Raw genomic sequence first — 20,998 nt, 5'->3', positions numbered from 1 at the left:
GAGCGGTTTTAAAATCTCTATGGTTGTAGGAATCAGGGGTTAAATATACAGATTCCTTATTTACAACAGCCAAGATATGGAAGCAACCTAAGTGTCCATCAACAGAGGAATGGATAAAGAAGATGTGGTACATATATACAATGGAATATTACTCAGCCATAAAAGAATGAAATTTTGCCATTTGCAACAACATGGATAGACTTGGAGGGCATTAGGCTAAGTGAAATAAGTCAGACAAGAGAAAGATAAATACTGTATGATATCACTTATAGGTGAAATCTAAAAAAAGAACAGGCTAGTGAATATAACAAACAAGAAGCAGACTCACAGATATAGAGAACAAACTGGTGGTTACAGGGAAGGGGGAGGGGCAAGATAAGGGTCGTGGATTAAGAGGTACAAACTACTATGTATAAATAAGTAAACTACAAGGATATATTGTACAGCACAGGCAATATAGCCAATATTTTATAATAACTACAAATGGAGTATAACCTTTAAAAATTGTGAATCACTATGTTGTACACTGAAACTTATATAATATTGCACATCAACTATATGTCAATTTTAAAAACTGCAGATTCCTGTGATTGCTGAATCAAGAAGTCTGGGTGTATATGCTATGGGAATGAGTGATAGGAAGGAATTTGCATTTTTACCAAGTCCTCCAGAGGCTCTCCTTGCTCTTCCAAACCTCTCTGCATACAAGGTCTCTCCTGCTCCCCAGAGTTCTTCCTGCTAAGTCATTTCTCATCTGCTCTCCAGCTCTTCAGCCTGGTCACTTCCACCATTACCTGGGCTTGGTACATGAGCCTTGGCTTGGACTGCATGGAAACAGAGTGATTAAATCAAATAATTATATTAAATACTTGTCTTTAATGGCTAGAGTGGTGAAGAAAATGGAATAAATATAGCTTTGATATATTTTAAGAGCCAAAGCCATCTACTTATAGAGCATAACATTTGAACTATATTTACAGTCTTTAAATGGAAGTTTTAAAGATAGGTCATAATTGGCTCTGGATTCTGTTAAGGGCTCCATCTAAGAGGTGCTCCTAAGCCTTCTCTATGGATTAGTTAAATATGTGATTACAGTACCCAGGAGATTTCAGCATTTAGTCAGCCTAAAAGACTCTATTAATAGTCAAAGAGAAATGGAGTTCAACTTATCAAATCGTGGAGTTTGCTTTCTTGCTTTTGAACATCTAGTAACATGAATATTAGCAATAGTGTATGTATAGGAACTAACAATAGGCTAAACCTAATAGCCACATATGACTTTGTGTATTCAGGACTGTATCTTTTTTTTTCTTTTTCTCTTTTAAAAAAACAGCTTTGTTGAGATATGATTTATATACCATAGAACTCACCCATGTGAAGTGTACAATTCAGTGCTTTTTAGTACATTCACAGGTAATGAGCAACCAATACCACACAGTTTCGGAATATTTTTATCATCTCAGAAAGAAACCCCATACCGTTTAGCTATCACCCCCCTATCCCTCCACCCCGACTCCAGCCTTAAACCACTAATCTGCTTTCTGTTTCTATGGATTTCCTTGTTCTGGCCACTTCATATGAGTGGAATTGTATAATATGTGGTCTTTTGTGCCTGGCTTGTCTCACTGAGCATGTTTTCAAGGATCATTTATGTTGTAGCGTGTGTCAGTGTTTCATTTCAGGACTGTATCTTTAAATATGTTTCAAAAAACATTTTCTTTAAAACTTTTTTATTAAAAAATTAATATTTTATTATAAACAAAAAGATAAAGCAAATATAAATAAGCAGAAAAATAACCCATTACCCAACATTCTTAAATGACCACCATTCACATTTTGTTATGTGTCCTTCAAAATTATTTCTTACACATGAATCAACATATAAATATATGGAAACATGCCATTTTGAATCCTTTCAGGTGAATAATAAATACAAGAGTACAGTCCGCCACAGAATGGCGTTGCCTCCTGAGTTCACACTCAAACCTATCCTTCGCTACAGGGAGTATTTGCTTGCTTCCCTATCCAAATCTACCTTATTTTTCCCCCGAGACATTGTGAAGTTCCACCTCCTTCCTGAAATCCTCAGTGATTCTCCAAACCACAGAGATTTCTGTCTCGTCTGAACTCAGTGAAATATTTGTCAGAGCCAATCACTGGGTTTTGAATAAATAGGGAAAATGGGGCAGATGTACAAACAAGAGGACTGACAAGAAATTCAGCAGTAAAAGAAACACTTCTGAACAGAAGATTATAGAAGAATGTGTGATAAACCCATATCATATAGTATTAATGCCATTCTTGAGCAATCGAGCCTAATAAACCGTAAATTCATTGCAAAAAAGCATAAATGTTATAGATTTTTTGATTAAATTGTCCTATATTAGTTATTTTAAAGTTGATTTAAATTAAAATTTAAACTGGATTTGATTTAAATTAATTTAAACTTTAGAAACAAATTTAAGTGTGTATAAGAATTTAGTTTATGATAAGGGAGTGTTTCAGATTATTATGGAAAGAATAGATTATTCAATAAATGGAATTGAGACAACTCCATCTCACAAATATTAGCATAGATCAAAATAAAATCTAGATGTATTATGACTTAAATATAAAAAGTATGAACCTAGTAAAAGAAAACTTTGGTAAATTTGTCATTTTTGGAGTGGGATAGAACTTTCTAAATCCCAGTATAGAAAACTGGCATATGGTGGCCACTTAATAGTTATTGAATAAAGGAATGAAATATAAAAGCAAAGGACAAGACCATAAAAAAAGATCAGTAGATTTGACAACATAAATCTCTTAATGTTTTATATTTTAATTATTATTATTCTTAAATTTGAAAGGCAAGTAAGAAACTTAGAAAATATCTATAATATGTAGTAGATAGAGGGTTAATGCTTTTAATAAACTCTTGCAAATTAATAAGAAAATATACATTTCAATAGAAAAATCAGTTAAACCATGTATAAACATGTCACCAAAGAATAAACCTAAATGGTCACTAAACATATAAAAAACTGCTCTAGTTTTATTAATCAAAGAATGAAAATTTAAAAAATTCTATTTGTCATGTATCAAAGTGACAGACTTAAAAAACACATATCCCATGTTGGTAAGAGTAATTACAAATGACAGGTTTATTATACTGTTGCTGGGTATATTGTTGTATCTTTCAGGGGTGCAGTCTGGAATACATTTAAAAATTTTTTCTAAATGTGCTTAGCTTTTGGTCAATTCTTTCCATTTCTAGGGAAATTTCCCTTAAAAAAATATGGATCTGCACAAAGAGTGCAGCTACAAGTGTGTGTTCACAGCATTTTTTTTCATAGTAAACAAGTCAATACCCAGCAATTGGCGATCCACTCCCCCCAGCTTTATTGAAGTATAATTGACACATAAAAATTGTATAGATTTAAGATGTACAGTGTGATGATTTGATATACGTATATGCTGTGAAATGGTCACCACAATCAAGCTAATTAACACATCCATCACCTCACATAGTTATCTTTTTTTTTTTTTTTCTTTTGTGGTGAGAACGCTTGTGACGCTCTTAGCACATTTCAAGAACACAATACAGTATTATTAAGTCATCTGGGGATACATTAGATTCCCAGAGCTAATTCGTTCTGTAACTGAAAGTTTGTACCCTTTGACCAACATCTTCCTATTTCCTCCTCCTCTTCCACCAAATGGAGATCCCTAGTGCTCGTGTAGTAGCTCTGAGCCAGACTGCTGGGTTTGAGTCCAGTCCTACCACTCCCAACGAGGTGGCCTCATGCTATTCCCCGACTTCTCTGTGTCTTACTTTACGCATCAGTAAAATGGGGGTATGTGCAGTCCCTATCTCATAGGGTGGATGTGAAAATTCAGTGTGTCACACAGAAAGTGTTTAATAAGTATTAGCTGTTATTTGTTCCATGTTTAAGAATATGTCCATACATTGGCTACTACTCAGCCATTAAAATAATAATTCAGGATATTCAGTGACATGAAAAAGTGTTATCTGTTGAGCAAAATAGGTAGCATACAAAATGGTATATAAATGATATTAATTTCCTTTGTGTTTATCTCCTCTACATTTTTTACAGTGAACATATTTTTTATAGTGAGAATAAGATAAACCAAACAAATAATAAAGACAATGTCCTATTCTAAATCACACTTTTCCACAATTAGGAGTAGCCTACATGAAAAATAGGATAGTTTTGATACATTAAAGCTGACATACTGAAAATAATGTGGGATTTATAGTTTATATACTGGATTTGAATCTTAAATGTCTGAACTTGGACACGTCATTAACACTCCCAACTCTCAGATTCTCGCCTGTAAAATGGGGATGGATATCCCCTATCAAATGGGGGTGTTGTGAAGCTCAATACAATAGTGTATGTGAGAGCTATTCATAAACTGAACAGAGACATACAAATACAAGATCTAATTATAACCATCAAAACCTACTGATGCTTTTAGTTATTCTGTTCCAAAGAACAATATGAATCACATCTCCCGTAAAAAGCTTTTTTTTTTTTTTTAATCAGAGAGGTACTTGGTAGTTTGAGAGTCTTCCTAGTTGCTATTAAAAACTCATCACATAAAAGTATCAAGCTTTTGGCTCAGTTTAATTCTTTGGTATAAATTTCTTTCCTCCTTTGTTTTGCTTCCAAGGTGTGAGGGGCTGTGAATCATTCAAAAGACAACATGAATTCCTGAAACTTTTGCCTTTGTTTTAAAATTTAAGATGATCATCCCAAAGTAAACTATTTGATGGTGAAATCTGGAAGAGACCCAATTTAATTTTTCTCTTAGGAAAAATGTTTAAAGCAGTTGAAGAGAATTGGAAAAATAGTAAGCAAAAATTGGAAGGAAAATCTACCATATGTTTCTTCAGTTGCACCACCACAGAGAAAGAACCCTGTTCTGTGGCTCAGCTATTTTCTTTTCTCCTTGTCTTATCCTTAGTTATTATTAACAAAGATCAGATGGAGTTGTGCCCAAATTTGTAAGTGATTTGTATGCTATTTTTCAAGTTACAAAGAAAGAAAAGCTGGCAGCTTTTAAGTAGAACTTTCAAGGAAATGGAAATATTTTTTATAATTCTGAGAAAGATAGAGATGGGGAATGCTGCTTCTTTCTTTTTTTCTACGAAAACAATCACAGAGTGCTTGGAATATGACCAGCTTTCAGTTGTTGTTTTTTGTTGTTGTTTTTACCTTTTCTATGTCTTTTCTGTCAAGTGATCCCACCAATGACTGCCACATTTAGAATCCTTTTAATCTCTAATCTTTAATACAGCTTGCTCCTGAGACCAAGGCTGTCATTCATTGGATTATGGATATTCCTTTTGTGCTATCGGCCAATCTTCATGGAGGAGACCTTGTGGCTAATTACCCATATGATGAGACGCGGAGCGGTAGGTGTCCTTCCTGCTTCTCTAATTGGTTCAAGGTTTACAATTCGTTTACAAGAGTTTATTGGATGATTTCTGTAATCTTCTTTTAAGGGACTGGTCATTCACTGATTTTGCCTGTAGAAATACATCTACTGAACTGGAATATCCCCTATTTCATGTGGTATTGGCATATATATCTGGCAGAAAAAGACTATAAATTTAAAAAAAGTTTAGGTGAAGAGAAACATGATCCTGACTGAATACTTAGAGAAGAGAAAGGAAGAAAACAGAAGTCATGAACTTGGGTCACTCTTAGACTCTGGTAAAATGGAGGAATCATGGAATTTATGTAGGTTTATGTACAAGATAGCTTAAAGATGGAGGCAGCCTTTTGGCGCTCCATCAGGGCCCATATACATCTCTGCATGTGTCTTTTTGTGCGCTCACACTTCTGCATTTGGAACTGTTTCTTGGTGGTGTCAGGGAGGGGAAGTGATGCTTTGGTTTCCTTTAACTAGTTTTAGTTAAGCTTTAAGTAGTTTTAGTTAAGCACAGCAAACTTTAGCCACATAGATATTATCAGCCTAATTTTTGTTGTTCCAGGAAATTTCCTGCTTTGAATGGATTCTCAGGAGCCTTTGAAAAGATAGGTCTTTGTAAACACAGGATAACTGTAGGTATTGGAAACTGAATTTTGAAGAGTCTTTGGTAAAACATCCTTAAAATTTGGAGATTTTGTGGTTTGTCAATAGCTGGAAATTTAAAGGACTGGCATAGTTGATAATACAGAATAAGAATACTGTGTACTAAAATAGATATTATTTATTTCAGTAATACACATAGGAGATTTTTTAAAACTGTAAATTTAGATACTGAAAAATATGTGTGAGAGTTCATAGTGCCTGTGGAGTTAACAATGGAAATCTCCCTGCTGTCTTCCCAAGTCCAATTTACTATGAACTTGTCACCTTTTCTTGTGAAGCTTTCAATTCATAAGCAGAATGTACATTCTACCCAGTTTCTGCTTTGTAGTATTAGGAGTGGACGTTATACCACCTAAAAACTAAGGTGTAATTGTTGAGTACGTAAACCTTCACTCCTTTCCCATAGTGATGTAGCTAAAAAATACGTCAGCAAGAGATCAACACCAAATCACTCTTCAGAAAACACGAGGTGCTCCTCAGCCTGTGTCAGTTTCTTTAGTCTTGTGGGTTTATTTTCCAGGTAGCGCTCATGAATACAGCTCCTGCCCAGATGATGACATCTTCCAAAGCTTGGCGCGGGCGTACTCGTCCTTCAACCCCCCCATGTCGGACCCCGATCGGCCCCCGTGTCGCAAGAATGATGACGACAGCAGCTTCGTAGAAGGAACGACCAACGGCGCAGCGTGGTACAGCGTGCCTGGAGGCGAGTTTCCCTTTCGCTCTTTATGTGATTAGTGGCTTTTAAAAAATAATTACCGTTTACATTTAGGGAAACTTCAATCTTCAATCATTAAGAAATAGACTGAACCTATAGTTCATCCATTAAAATTAGTCCGCTTTCTGTATGAATGATTGCTATGTCTAGTTTTTTGTTGATTTTTAAGAATCAAGATGCTAATTGAAGAGCTGTAGTAAACGAACTGAAGACATCCGCTGGGAAAATATAGATTGAATATTGTTAATTACCCTACTTTTCAAATTCTGGCCTTAAGGAATAAGATACCATCCTGGTTATATGTTAGTCATGCTTCGATTGTAGGTAAATGTATATTTTAGAGGGCTGGCTTTGGCCTTTAGTGTATCTTGGTCCACATACCGTTTGTTTTTATTTAAAAAATTTCACTTCGTGTGGAATGTTTATTTTGTATTCACTGCTGCAGTAAACACTATTATTAGATCAGGAAGCACTTCACCTTTTATTGGGTCTGAAAAGGGAAAAGCCCACCTCAGCACAGCTGGAGGAAGCATCTCTAGACACCAAGGCAGCTCATGTGGCAATCTGTTCTAGTATGGACTTTGAAGAGCTCTCATTTTTCGGGCTACCTGGATCACTCATAGTTGTGTAATATTGCCTCTACCAAGGATGAAGAGTGAAACGTAAAGATACTGATTTTTTTTTCCTCTGCCTAAGAACAATTTTCTGTGGCCTACCTGGAAGTGAAAAGAGAATTTAGGACGGTAGCAGCAGTGGCTAATTATAGGATTTTGGTTTGTTTAATATGTTTTTTTTTTTTTTGGTTGAATTATGCCCTGAGAAAAATATTCTTCCAGATTTTTTCTTTCTGATATATGTTTATTCTGTTTTTTAAAAAAATTGAGGTATAGCTGATGTACAATAGTATATGTTACAGGTGTACAGCATAGTGATTCACAATTTTTAAAGGTGGTACTCTATTTATAGTTATTATAAAGTATTGGCTGTATTCCCTGTGCTATACAATATATCCTTGTAGCTTATTTTATAAATAGTAATTGTACCTCTTAATCACCTACCCCTATCTTGCCCCCCGCTTCCCTCTCCCCACTGGTAACCACTAGTTTGTTCTCTATATCTGTGAGTCTGTTTTGTTGTTGTTGTTGTTATATTCACAGCTTTACTTTTTAGATTCCACATATAAGTGATATCATACAGTATTTATCTTTCTCTGTCTGACTTATTTCACTGGGCATAATACCCTCCAACTCCATCCATGTTGCTGTAAATGGCAAAATTTCATTCTGTTTTATGGCTAAGTAGTATTCCATTGTGTAAATATACCACATCTTCATCCATTGATCTGTTGATGGACACTTAGGTTGCTTCCATATCTTGTCAATTGTAAATAATGCTGCTATGAACATTGGGGTGCATGTAACTTTTTGAATTAGTGTTGTTGTTTTTTTCGGATTTATACTCAGGAGTGGAATTGCTGGGCTATATGGTAGTTCTATTTTTAGTTTTTTTAGAAACCTTCAAAATGTTTTTCACAGTGGCTGCACCAATTTAAATTCCCAACAACAGTGTTGGAGGGTTCCTTTTTCTCTGCATCATTGTCAACATTTGTTATTTGTGTTATTTTTGATGATAGCCATTCTGACAGGTGTGGGGTGATATCTCAGTTTGGTTTTGATTTGCATTTCTCTGATGATTAATGATGTTGAGCGTCTTTTCATGTGCCTGTAGGCCACCTGTGTGTCTTCTTTGGAAAAATGTCTATTCAGGTCTTCTGCCCATTATTTAATCAGGTTGTTTGGTTTTTTTTGATGTTGAGTTGTATAAGTTCCTTATGTATTTTGGATATTAACTCCTTATGCAATATATGATTTACAAATACTTTCTCCCATTCCTTAAGTTGCCTTTTCATTTTGTTGACCGTATCCTTTGCTGTGCAGAAGCTTTCAGTTTGATGCAGTCCCACTTATTAATTTTTGCTTTTGTTGCTTGTGCTTTTGGTGTCATACCCAAAAAACTTTACTAAGACCAGTATTGGGAGCTTTTTCTCTGTTTTCTTCTAGGAGCTTTACAGTTCAGGTCTTGCATTTAAGCCTTTAATCCATTTTGAATTAATATTAGTGTATAGCGTAAGATAAAAGTCCAATTTCATTCTTTTGCACATGTGTATCCAGTTTTCCCAAAACTTTTTATTAAAGAGACTGTGTCTTATTCCCATTTAGTATTCTTGGCTCTATTGTCAAATATTAGTTGAGTGTATATATCAGGGTTTATTTCTGGGCTCTTGATTCTATTACAGTGGTCTGTGTGTCTGTTTTTATGCCAGTACCATTACTGTTTTCATTATTTTAGCCTTTGTAGTATAGTTTGAAATCAGGAAGTGTGATGCCTCCAGCTTTGTTCTTCTTTTTCAAGATTGCTTTGGCTAGTCATTGTCTTTTGTGGCTCTATATGAATCTTAGGATTTTTTTTTTCCCCCATCTCTGTGGAAAATTCCATTGGAATTTTGATAGGGATTGTACTGAATCTATAGATAGCTTTGAGTGGTATGGATGTTTTAACAATATTAAATTTATGAACATGGGATATCTTTCCATTATCTTTGTATCTTCTTCAATTTCTTTTATCAGTGTCTTATAGTTTTCAGTGTACAGCTCTTTCATGTCCTTGGTTAAATTTATTCCTAAGTATTTTATTGTTTTTGAGGCTATTGTAAATGAGATTGATTTCTTTATATTTTTTTGGATAGTTTGTTGTTAACATATAGAAATGCAACTTACCTTTGTATGGTGATTTGGTATCCTGCAACTTTTATGAATTATTTTATTAGTCCCAACTTTTTTTTTTTCTTTGTGTGTGTGTGTTTGTGGAGTCTCTAGGGTTTTCTAGACATAAGGTCATATCATTACAGACAGAGATAATTTTACTTCTTCCTTTCCAACTTGGATGTCTTTTATTTATTTTTCTTGCCTCATTTCTCTGGCTAGAACTTCTAGCACTAAGTTGAATAAGAATGGTGAGAGTAGGCACCCTTGTCTTGTTCTTGATCTTAGAGGAAAAGCTTTAAATCTTTCACCATTGAGTATGATGTTAGCTGTGGTGTTGTCATATATGGACTTTATTATGTTAAGATATGTTCCTTTTATACCCAATCTGTTGAGGGTTTTTATCATGAAAAAATGCTGAATGTTTTCAAATGCTTTTTCTGCGTATTTTGAGATGATGATATCATTTTTATCTTTCATTCTATTAATGCAGTATATTACATTTGTTGATTTGTGTATGTTGAACCATCCTTGCATCCTAGGGATAAATTTCATTTGATCATGGTGTATGACTTTTTTTTATGTACTGTTGAATTCAGTTTGCTAGTGTTTTGTTGAGAAATTTTGCATCTGTATTCATCATGATAATTAGCCTGTAATTTCTTTTCCTGTAGTGTCCTTATCTGGCTTTGGAATCAGCATAATGCTGGACTTGTAAAAAAGAATTTGGGAGTGTTCCCTCCTCTTCAGTTTTTTGGAGGAGTTTGATAAGGATTGGTGTTAATTCTTCTTTAAATGTTTGGTAGAATTCACCAGTGAAACCATCTGACCCTGGGCTTTTCTTTTTAGGAAGTTTTTGATTACTGATCCAATCTCCTTACCAGTAATTGGTCTGTTTTGATTTTCTATTTCTTCATGGTTCAGTCTGGGTAGGTTGTATGTTTCTATGAATTTATCCATTTCTTCTAGGTTATCCAGTTGTTGGCTTATAATTGTTCACAGTAGTCTTTTATGATCCTTTGTATTTGTATGGTATTAGTTGAAATGTCTCCTCTTTATTTTCTGATTTTTTTGAGTCCCCTCTCTTTTTTTTTCTTGTTACGTCTAACTAAAGGTTTGTCTATTTTGTTTATCTTTGCAAAAACCAGCCCTTAGATTTGTTTATCTTTTCTATTATTTTCCTGGCCTCTATTTCATTTATTTCTGCTTTGATCCTTATTATTTCCTTCCTTCTGCCAACTTTGCTCTTGGTTTGTTCATTTTCTAGTTGTTTGAAGTGTAGGAATAAATTGTTTATTTTACATATTTCTTTTTTCTTTTAAATGTAGGCATTTATCATAATAAACTTCTTTCTTACGACTGCTTTTGCTGCATCTTGTAAGTTTTGGCAGGTTGTGTTTCTGTTTTCATTTGTTCAAGATATTTTGGCTTCCCTTTGGCCCACTGGTTGTTCAAGAGTGTGTTGTTTACTTTTCTACATGTTTGTGAATTTTTCAGTTTTACTCTTGTTATGATTTCTAGTTTTGTATCACTGTGGTTGGAAAAGATACTTGGTATGATTTCAGTCTACTTAAGTCTGCTGAGATTTGTTTTGTGACCTATCATATGATCTACCCTGGAGAATGTTTCATGTATGCTTGAGAAGAATGTTTATTCTGCAGCTGTTGGATGGTATGTTCTGTATGTCTGTTAGGTTCATATGGTATAAACTATAGTTCAAGGCCAGTGTTTCCTTACTGATACTCTGTCTGGATGATCTATTTATCCATTATTGGAAGTGGGGTATTGAAGTCCCCTACTATTATTGTACTATTGTCATTTCTCCCTTCAGACCTGTTAGTATTTGCTTAATATATTTAGATGCTCCAATGTTGAGTGTTTATATATTTTTGATAGTTATATCCTTTGACGAATTGACCACTTTATCAAAATATAATGACCTTCTTTGTCTCTTGTTACAGTTTTTGGCTTAAACTGTATTTTGTCTGAGATAAGTATCACTACCTCTCCTCTCTTTTGGTTTCCATAAACATGGAATATTTTTTGTCATCCCTTCACTTTGAGCCTATGTGTGTTCTTAAAGCTGAAGTGAGTTTCTTGTAGGCGCCTTATAGTTGGGTCTTATTTTTTTAAGCTACTCTATGCCTTTTGATTGGAGAATTTAATCTATTTACATTTAAAATATTGATGAGGACTTCCCATTTTATTGTTTTCTGTTTTGCAGTTCCCTTGTTCCTTTCTTCCCCCCTTGCTCTCTTCCTTTGTGAACTGATGATTTTCTGCAATGGTATGCTTTGATTCCTTTCTCTTTAGCTTTTTTTGAATCTACCATAGGTTTTTGCTTTATGGTTACCATGAGGCTTACATAAAACATCTTATAGCATAACAGTCCATTTTAAGGTGTCAACAACCTAACTTTGATTGCAAACAAAAACTTTACCCTTTTACCTCCTTCCCCCCACATTTTATGTTTTGATGTCACAATTTACATCTTACCATTTTATGTATCTATGAACAAATTATTGTAGCTATTGTTATTTTTTAATATTTTTAAACCTTTATACTAGAGTTAAGTGATTAATACACTACCATATTAAAGTATTAGAATATTCTGAATCTGACTATATACTTACCTTTACCAGTGTGTTGTATATTTTTATATGTTTGAATATCACTAAATTAGGTCTCTTTGGCACTGAGCTGTGCCACCTTAGAGAAGGGGGTGATGCAGGTAAAGTGAAACTCTTCCTCTTATTCCCTTCAATGTGTCCAAGCTTGGAATTTTTTTTTTCTCCAATGATGTGCTTTAACTTTTCCATTAGATTCCTGAACTTCCACAAAGGCACTCTATTCATGCGTAATTGTCAAAATTGGTGTTCTTTGGGGAGGGAAGACAGTAGAAAACTCCTGTTTCACCATTTTGATGACATCACTCTCAGTCTTCAAAGCTGATTCCAGCATTGTGGAATGTGGCTGATACTTGCTTTAGCACTGTAAAACAGCAATGTGTTACACTAAATGACTGCTTAAAAGAACCTGAGAGAGTTTGTGCTTGTGAGGTGGTAACTATTTCCCAAGTATGTTGTTCCATCGCTTACGGTAGGTGATTTCACTTGCGATTTCCCACAGTCTCTCCAAGATGCACTGGTTGGTACATCTTTTACTTGGCCCTCAGCAGAGCAGTCTATGTAGAGTTCTAGTCACCACATGCATATTTTGACTTTCCATTTGTTTTTTTTTGGCAGGAATGCAAGATTTCAATTACCTCAGCAGCAACTGCTTTGAGATTACCGTGGAGCTTAGCTGTGAAAAGTTTCCACCTGAAGAGACTTTGAAGAGCTACTGGGAAGATAACAAAAACTCCCTCATTAGCTACATTCAGCAGGTAAACACAGTCTCTAGCATAAAATGGGAGATTTAAGAACATTTAAACCTGGAGTACAATAGTCTCCTAAGAGGATCCCAGCCTATGGGACTCCATCTGACCCAGAATGAGGATGCTGCATTTGGAAAATGTGTCAGTAGTGATTCAAATAGGCTTTCATTTGTCATAGGTTTTGTGGTTCATGAATATTCACTGAGAACTGATTAAACTGGAGAGTTGTGGAGAAGTGAGGTGACACCTTACTTTCTTTCATATTGCACTAAGCAAGGGCAATCCTAGGATCCTCCTCCACCCTTATCACCTTGGGTCTGTCAGGCATCTGAGGCAGGACCAGAGGTAGAATGAGGTAAGTGAGGCACCTGGGATGCAAATTTAAGGAGCCGTTCACTCTCAAGGTCATGCAGGTATAGGATCAGCACCGGGGTGTGAGTATCTCCTTAAATTCTGTGCCCGACATGCCTCACTTGTCTCACCCTAGACTCAGCTGGATCCATTATCATCTTCTACTCCCTCATCATCATCATCATCCCTGAATTAAAAATGAGGAATCAGAGGCACAGAGAAGTTAAACAGCCAGGATGTCTAGTTCCAGAATCACCATGCCATGTTGCCTCTCATGACATAAGCTTAGATCTTTACCAGAGAGTCACTGTACAGAATTTGGGGGAATCTCACAATGTGTCAGAATAAAATACCTACCTACTCAGACTTAACCCAGGTCAGTGCCCTGATAGCCCTAGCCCTCTGTACCAGGTAGACACTGGCACCAGGGGCAGTGTTAGTGGGAAAGACCTAAGGACTCTGTTCTTTGCCTGCAGTGCCTTGACAATTTCACATTCCATTCTGTATGCGGCCATTTACACCCAAAGTCAGGGAGAGTGATGTTAGTTTCATATGCTAGCAGGTAGTCGGGACTAATGTTTAAGCTAATTTGACATAAACAGATGCTGTTAAATAGACAGGTAGTTGTTTGCATATATAGGTACATATAAACATATACACATGAACCCAGTGCATTAAAAAATGTAAAATCAGCTTAAGAATTCTTTTACACATGTCAAGTATACATATAATACCTTACCAAAAGAGATTATCATGGAATAGATCCACTGATGACAGACAGTGATTAAAAAACACCCATTACACAGGATTTTTTTAATCAGTGGGATCCTGCTGCATGTTAACATAAAAAGGCATTTTTCAACAACAAAACTAAGGATAATTAGCCATGTTGACCCTGGAACAACCTTAGTGGGTACCCCTGTAGAATGTCCTTTGAGGAGAGCTATATTTGGATGGACCTTTTAAGAGCAAAATTTAAACATATAGTTTTAGGCAGAGGAAGTAAGATGGGCCGATTTGGTGTGTTCTTTGCCTAGGTATCAAAGAGTGCCTCCTTAATACAATGCTTTTCATTTTATGTACGTATTTTTTCAACAAAAATTAAGCTATTTTCATGTCCTAGGTACCCTGTGAGGTACTGGGGAGAGTGACTGCCCTCAAGAAGGCTTTGTATCAGTGAGGTTCAGATGTCAGTACCTAATTACAAGAAAGGATGATAAATGCTAAAATAAAGAGCAATGGCAGTACACAGAAGGGTCCCTAACCCAGTCCTGCCAGTTCAGAAAAGGCTTCTTGGAGCTATGCTATAGGATTCCCTGTAGTCCATGTCAATAAGATTATTACCCTGTCAACAATTAAAAAAACTAGTTCAGCTGCTACTTAAGTTCTCTCTTAGTTCTTGAGAAAAAAATGCAATATAAAACAAAACCCAAATGTGTGCCATTGGAAAGAGGAGAATGCTTGTCATATTTATGGTGGCAGGTGCATTAATTCATCTAATAGCTGTTACAATTTATATAAGAATAAGCTGAAAAGAAGAGGGGCCAGGTCATACAGTCCTGTTTTATGCCATTTGGAATGAGAATTTGATCTGTCCACAGATACCTGTGACCCACCCTGGCATGACATCAGTGTTATGGTGCAGACTATATAGAAGCAGTAAGAGTTGTATTTGCAGTGAGCTCACACAGTTTGCCTCGGAGGACACTCTAGTTTAGGGAATCAAAGGCTGGCGGAAGATCAGTGAAGACTGCCAGACGTTCTGTGTTGAAATTTTCTTGACAATGGAACAATATGGTGGTGATTAATGATTGAACACCTGGGCCTAAAATCTAAGTGTGGACTAATTTTACAACTCATGGAAAGTAGGTGATTAGGAGATCCAATTCAGTAATTGGTTGAGAGGAAATCTCTTGCAGAGTTTTAAAGGAATGTTTGCAGGAACTGGAACTGTAAAGTTAATTAGGGTAAATAGTTTGCTAAGAAGAGCTCCCACACAATAGCTTTGGAACCATCTAGTTCTCAAAATTTCCAAAGAATTTTTCAAGAATGATTCATGAGCACCTGCGTCAGAATCATCTAGATTCTTGTTAAAAACGAGTTTCCTGTCCCAACACTGAATCACACTCCTAGCAGGGCAGGACCCCGGAGTCTCCATTTCAGCAAGCTCTCTGGGGGGCATTTAAGTATTTGAGGATTTAAGGGCTATTGACATAAACAATTCTAGTAACAATGAAGAATATTCTGGATTTTTTTTTTAAAGCCTTGGTTGATTGAAATGTCCTGGAATCTGGGGAGAGAGAATTATAGGAAGGACAAGTGTAGTAAAATAGCTTCCCCAGGTATGAGTGAAATTTGAACTTCTGGGATTTCTTTTGCAAAAGTCATAAAGTGACAGTATTTTCCAGTCTGCATTCCTGTGGAGTCGTGACAGCCTATAACACTTCAGTTGAGATTTATTCCTACAGTGGAAAATTTCAAACAGAAATATTGTGCTCCACAATTGGCATATCAGAGATAGACATTTACTTATTTAACTATTTGTTAATCACATACTGTAATCTAAGTCTTGGGTTGCAGAGGCAGAAAAAAGTAAAGTTATGAATATTAACTGGGTATATTTGTGCCTAATGTAGGTGCATTATATGTTTTTGAAATGATTGATTTATTTTCCAAAGATGAGGAAGTTTCAAACTTTCATTTCTTTAAGGTTTATAATATATCAGGATTATAGTGCCTCAAGATGAATAAATTCATCTCCACAATTTTTCTGATCCCAGTGACGTTTACCATGTGAATTTCATTCAGAAAGCTAACTCTTCTTGTTTCCAGTGGCTAAATTTCAGTCTCTTACAATTTTGGTTAGCTAATCCATAGGTAAGTCTTGGGGAAAAGTCTAAGAATGTCTTTTTGTTTTAAAAAAGTGTTTACTCTCTTCTCACTATACTGGTTGCCATTAAAATATTATTTATTATTACTGACAACATGTATAGCTTTTTAACATTGGTAAATTGCCTTTAGAGAAAAGAATTGTGTGTTACTTTTATAGGGTTTCAGAGGTTTTGCTTTTTAAAAAAATAGCAAATGAAAAAAAAATTTGCTGATATCCAGGGCTATCTCTTTGATAAAACATTGTACCACTGCCAAATTTATTCTCCAGTGACAAAGGGACACATGAGACTTATTCTGCTTTCTGTAGGGAAATATTCAAATATCATCAGTAGCAAAAGAAAATTCATTTTCTGGGGCCAGATGAGTGAGGAGCAACTGGAGCATTGGGGAGGGGGACGTTTTGTTAGGTAATCAAGCTTAATAGATTATCATTTGATATTTCAGAAGCAGTACCTTCTCAGAGACCTTAAGTGACTCTCCGTCACTTCAAATACATATTGACTTAGTTGAATTATCATTTAAAAATAAAGCTGTTTCTGTAGTTTGCATTGCAGTAGTTAGTTGATGACAGCAACTTAATTCAGGGGCTTGTCTCAATAAAAACTCTTCCATTTTACTTCTAAACCCAGTTTTCAGTTAGTAAGTTCACTGACCTTTCATGCATGCACTGATTATCAACCAAAATGATATTATTAATGGGTTTAATGCAAAAGTATTCACAGTGTATATATCCTTTTATCTAGAAGTAAAAAGTATTGAAGGGCTGTAATGTGGTTATCTTTTTAACTGACAGCTGCCATATGAAGTATACGCAAGTGACCAAATTTAAAATAGAAAGCAATGAAATGTGCTAAGACCAGAACTGTTTTACACATTGACAGACCTTTTTGTTTTGTTTTTGTTTTGGTGGTTTGGAAGGTACTTCAAAGTCTTCTTTGACTCAGAACAAGATGTCAGTTTTCAGGGGGTTACTTCTCATTTGTCTACTTGCGGAAAAGCAGAGTAAAGAGTACACAGAAAATTCAGCGGCTTTTTTTAGCTTGTTTTGATTCTTAAACAGTGGGGATCTGCAGTATTTTGCTAAAAAATAAGGAGATGTTTGATTGAAGCATGTTTTTAGGTCGTTTCTAATACAGATTTTTTGGTTGTTCTTGACCATCACAGATACACCGAGGAGTTAAAGGATTTGTCCGAGACCTTCAGGGTAACCCAATTGCCAATGCAACCATCTCCGTGGAAGGAATAGACCATGATGTCACATCTGGTGGGTGTTCTCTGCTGTGATCGGAGGCCTTAGTATTGCACACGAGAGCGTGGTTACTTCTTAGCATAGTTATACTTCTTACACTGTTCTAAGCACAGCAATTAAATGCCTCATGTCTCTTTACCCCATCCCTCCCCCCAGCTTTGATCTAGTTAAATTTTTTCTGGGGAGCAGGTCAGGCAGTTACTCAGGATGGCTGCTGCACTTAGAAATTGGGGTACAGCAGGTGGCGCCCTTTCCTCAGCTATCTCACCCCAGAGCTGCGAGGCAGGGCCATCTGCGGGAGTCTTTGCAGTTGTTGAGGCAAAGGAAGATGAACCAGCTGGAATTAAAATACTGATCTCTCCTAAGAAGTACTAATGAGCTGTTAACTGGTGAACCTCAGGAGGAAGCAGAGGAGTAGGAAGGACGGTAACTGCTGGTGTATTGTGTGTCTAGGATTTCCCATCCATTTCTTCATTTAATCTGTATCATAAATCCAGATGTATTCAAGGCTGAACAGGATGTTACAGGATTGAGGTTGATGTTAGTTATTTCTAAGTTTAAAGCCCCATTTCCATTTTCCTACTTTGGGGAAAATGATGTGTTTTCCTGGCAAACCTACCTACTCCTGTTAATAAATATCTATCCAGCTCATTTTAGTGTAACTCTCATCTGTTGGGATCTTTTCAACAACAGTAATATCTTTTTAGCTATAAACTCTACATGTTTGTAGACCTTAGCATTAATTAACCTTTAGTGCCCAAACATCCTATACCATTACCTGTTTCTTAACCTCCACATTTATAATTTGTATTTTTTTAATCCTGAATATTTGTTCTCTAAAACTCCATTTATTTATTTATTTATTAAACAATACTTATCAACACCCCATGAAGTGCCAGCCCAGCTTCCAGACCAATAGGCCAGAACCTGTGCCAAATTATTGCTCCCTTTGCCCCCAGGGAGGGGCTCCTGAAGGACCCAGGCCATGTCCTCTGTGGCCACAAGTAACTGCTTCTGTTAACTCTGGCATAACATACAAACATTATTTTCTCTGCATTCCAGATGTGAAAAATTTAGAAAAATCTGGACGTTGGGAATAATTATAGGTAGAAAGGAATGAAATCTGAGGAATGGGCTCTGGGACACTGCAACTTTTCTAGGGCAGGGTGAGGTAGTAGGGAGGGATGAACAACGGGGTCTAAGGTGGAGAGAAAACCCACTGCCTTGTTCGGGAAGGCTGGAATGTTTCAGGAGGGAGAGAGTGTGAAAAGTGTCAGGAATGAGGCAGCGTGGAGAATCTTGTGGATAAGGCAGAGTGGAGAGTCTTGATGAGTCTATTTCAGTGGACCAGCGGAGCCCGATTGGGGAGGGTCTAAGGAGAGAGGAGGAGACACATTTGAAATGAAGAGTATTGACAAGTCTTTCCAGAGATTTTGCTGTAAAGCAAAGAAGATAAATGAGGCACTAGCTGAAAGGAGATGTAGAGTCCAGAGGTAGAATGGAAGAGATGGTGATGGGGGTTTATTTTTTTCTGATGGTTTCCATATTCACAATGAAATACAATGTGAAGCATCAACAGAGAGTGAGGATGAAGAGGATGCTTTACAGGTGTTAGGAAAAGGGAGACTGTCCACTAGGTCCTTGGTATTCAGAGTATGACCCCTACCAGCAGCTGAATTCAGCATCACTTGGAGCTGGTGAGAAATGCAGAAGCTCAGGCCTCATCCCAGAGCCAGTGAATTAGAATTTGTACTTTACTGTTTCCCAGGTGATTGATGCGCACTAACCTAGGAAATGGGAGAGTGAAAGGGCTCGGGAGGAAGACAGGGCAGGACGAGGGCCTGTGGAAGGCTGGTGTTTGTGGACAGGAGACAGCTCAGCATGGGTGTGTGTTTTCCCCAGCCCCTCGCAGCCAAAGGGGCAGGCAGAGAGTAGAGGGGGTGGGTGTTACCCAGCGCTGGTGGTTTGCCAGGCCTATAAGCAGGTGCAGAACAGCACATAGGTTGAAGGATATGTGTGTCATTGACTGGGGTGCCCAGGAACCCAAGCTGCTCAAGGAGAGGACGGGGTTGTGAGGGGAGGAATGGGAACAGAAATCCTCTGGAGGGCTGATTGAAAATGCAGTTCCTAGAAGGCAGCCAGACCAACCATTCTGAGTCTTCAGAAATTGAAATTTCTAACAAGTCCCTGAGGGTTTCTGACGAGGTGCCTTCAGCCACACTTTCTGAGACACTGACCTAGACTCAGACCGCCGGGTCTTCACAGCCAGATGCTCAGCAAGAATCAAAACACGGTGCCAGATGGTGGGATCCCACTGCTTGGGGACTTGATATATCCGTTAACCTGTGTTACTCCTGACATGATTATGATGATTCATCATATTAGAAGATTTATTAGACAGTTTAACATTAATGTCTGTAAAATTGCTGTAAGTAACGATGCCCTCTAAAGAGTGTCATGATCTTTTCAATGGAATTTCATTAAATTCAATAAACATCTACTTTAAAAACAGGGAATCAAAATTGAACTTAGATGGCATAACTATGCATTTCATATATGTGCCTGTGACTTGAAATTTTGTTGCCCTGCAGCAAAGGATGGTGATTACTGGAGATTGCTTGTACCTGGAAACTATAAAGTTACAGCCTCAGCACCAGGCTATCTGGCGATAACAAAGAAAGTGGCAGTTCCTTATAGCCCCGCTGTCAGGGTAAGTGATCGTGATAATAGCTAAAATTTATTAAGCACTTACCATGGGTCAGGCATGTTTAAGTGCTTATATTTAGCTTTCATAATAATTCTGTGAGATAGAAGCCATTATTATCCTGTTATCCATCTGTTAAAAGATGAGAAAACTGAGGCCTAGCAAAGTTAAGTGACTTGCCCAAGGGCTCAGTGATTGATTTAATACCACTCAATGTGAAGCTCTATTACCATTTCTCAGTTTTTGAAGAGATCCACCAGAAAATCAAATAAAACCTTAAAAAAATGAAACTTTTATTTGCTGACCTTGATTTCAATCTCAATAATATTCTGTTCAATTTATCTTTTTATCCCTAGCACCTAGTATAATACCTTACTCAATAAGTATTTGGAAAAATAAATTAGGCCTGCAAGGTAACTTAGGCATTAACTAAACATTTATTAAGCACACACTATGAGCAAGGCCCTCTATGCTAAGAACTATCAAGAATGATACCTATTTAAGTAAATACCATTTATTTTACTAGGAAGGTGATGGTGATAAGACCAAAACTCTTTTAGAGAAGGATTTTACTATTGTCCTTGTATTACATTACTATGGAATGGCCTACAGAGTTTCCAATTAAAAAGCTTGAAAAGAATTTATTGTGTTTTTGTTTATGTCCCCAAAGTTTGGAGTTTAAATGCTTGGTTTTGCAAACTAAATATCCTGAGTTTTTAACTGTTGCTTTGGTTTCGATTGTGTGTATGTATATATTAGGCTGGATATGTATTAAAATCAGGAGATAAATTTGGGCAAATAAAACCTGGAAAAAAGTAGCTCCAGAGCCAGGTTGTAAAAGGTT

General features: G+C 36.5%; 1 protein-coding gene across 1 annotated transcript in view; it reads left to right on the top strand.

Moving 5' to 3' along the window:
- The window catches only part of CPE (carboxypeptidase E), a 108,999-nt gene that overhangs the window by 86,450 nt on the left and 1,551 nt on the right, over window positions 1-20,998 (top strand). Inside the window, exons 4-8 of the mRNA XM_082463649.1 lie at window positions 5,305-5,426; window positions 6,630-6,808; window positions 12,828-12,967; window positions 17,366-17,465; window positions 20,042-20,160. Coding sequence (XP_082319775.1) covers window positions 5,305-5,426; window positions 6,630-6,808; window positions 12,828-12,967; window positions 17,366-17,465; window positions 20,042-20,160 — 660 coding nt within the window. The remainder of the gene's footprint in view (window positions 1-5,304; window positions 5,427-6,629; window positions 6,809-12,827; window positions 12,968-17,365; window positions 17,466-20,041; window positions 20,161-20,998) is intronic.

The sequence above is a fragment of the Balaenoptera physalus genome, assembly GCF_965194825.1.
Source record: "Balaenoptera physalus genome assembly, chromosome: 5".
Taxonomy (NCBI): Eukaryota; Metazoa; Chordata; class Mammalia; order Artiodactyla; family Balaenopteridae; genus Balaenoptera; species Balaenoptera physalus.
The sequence above is the reverse complement of the archived record's forward strand: the minus strand, read 5'-3'. Positions and strand labels throughout refer to the sequence as shown.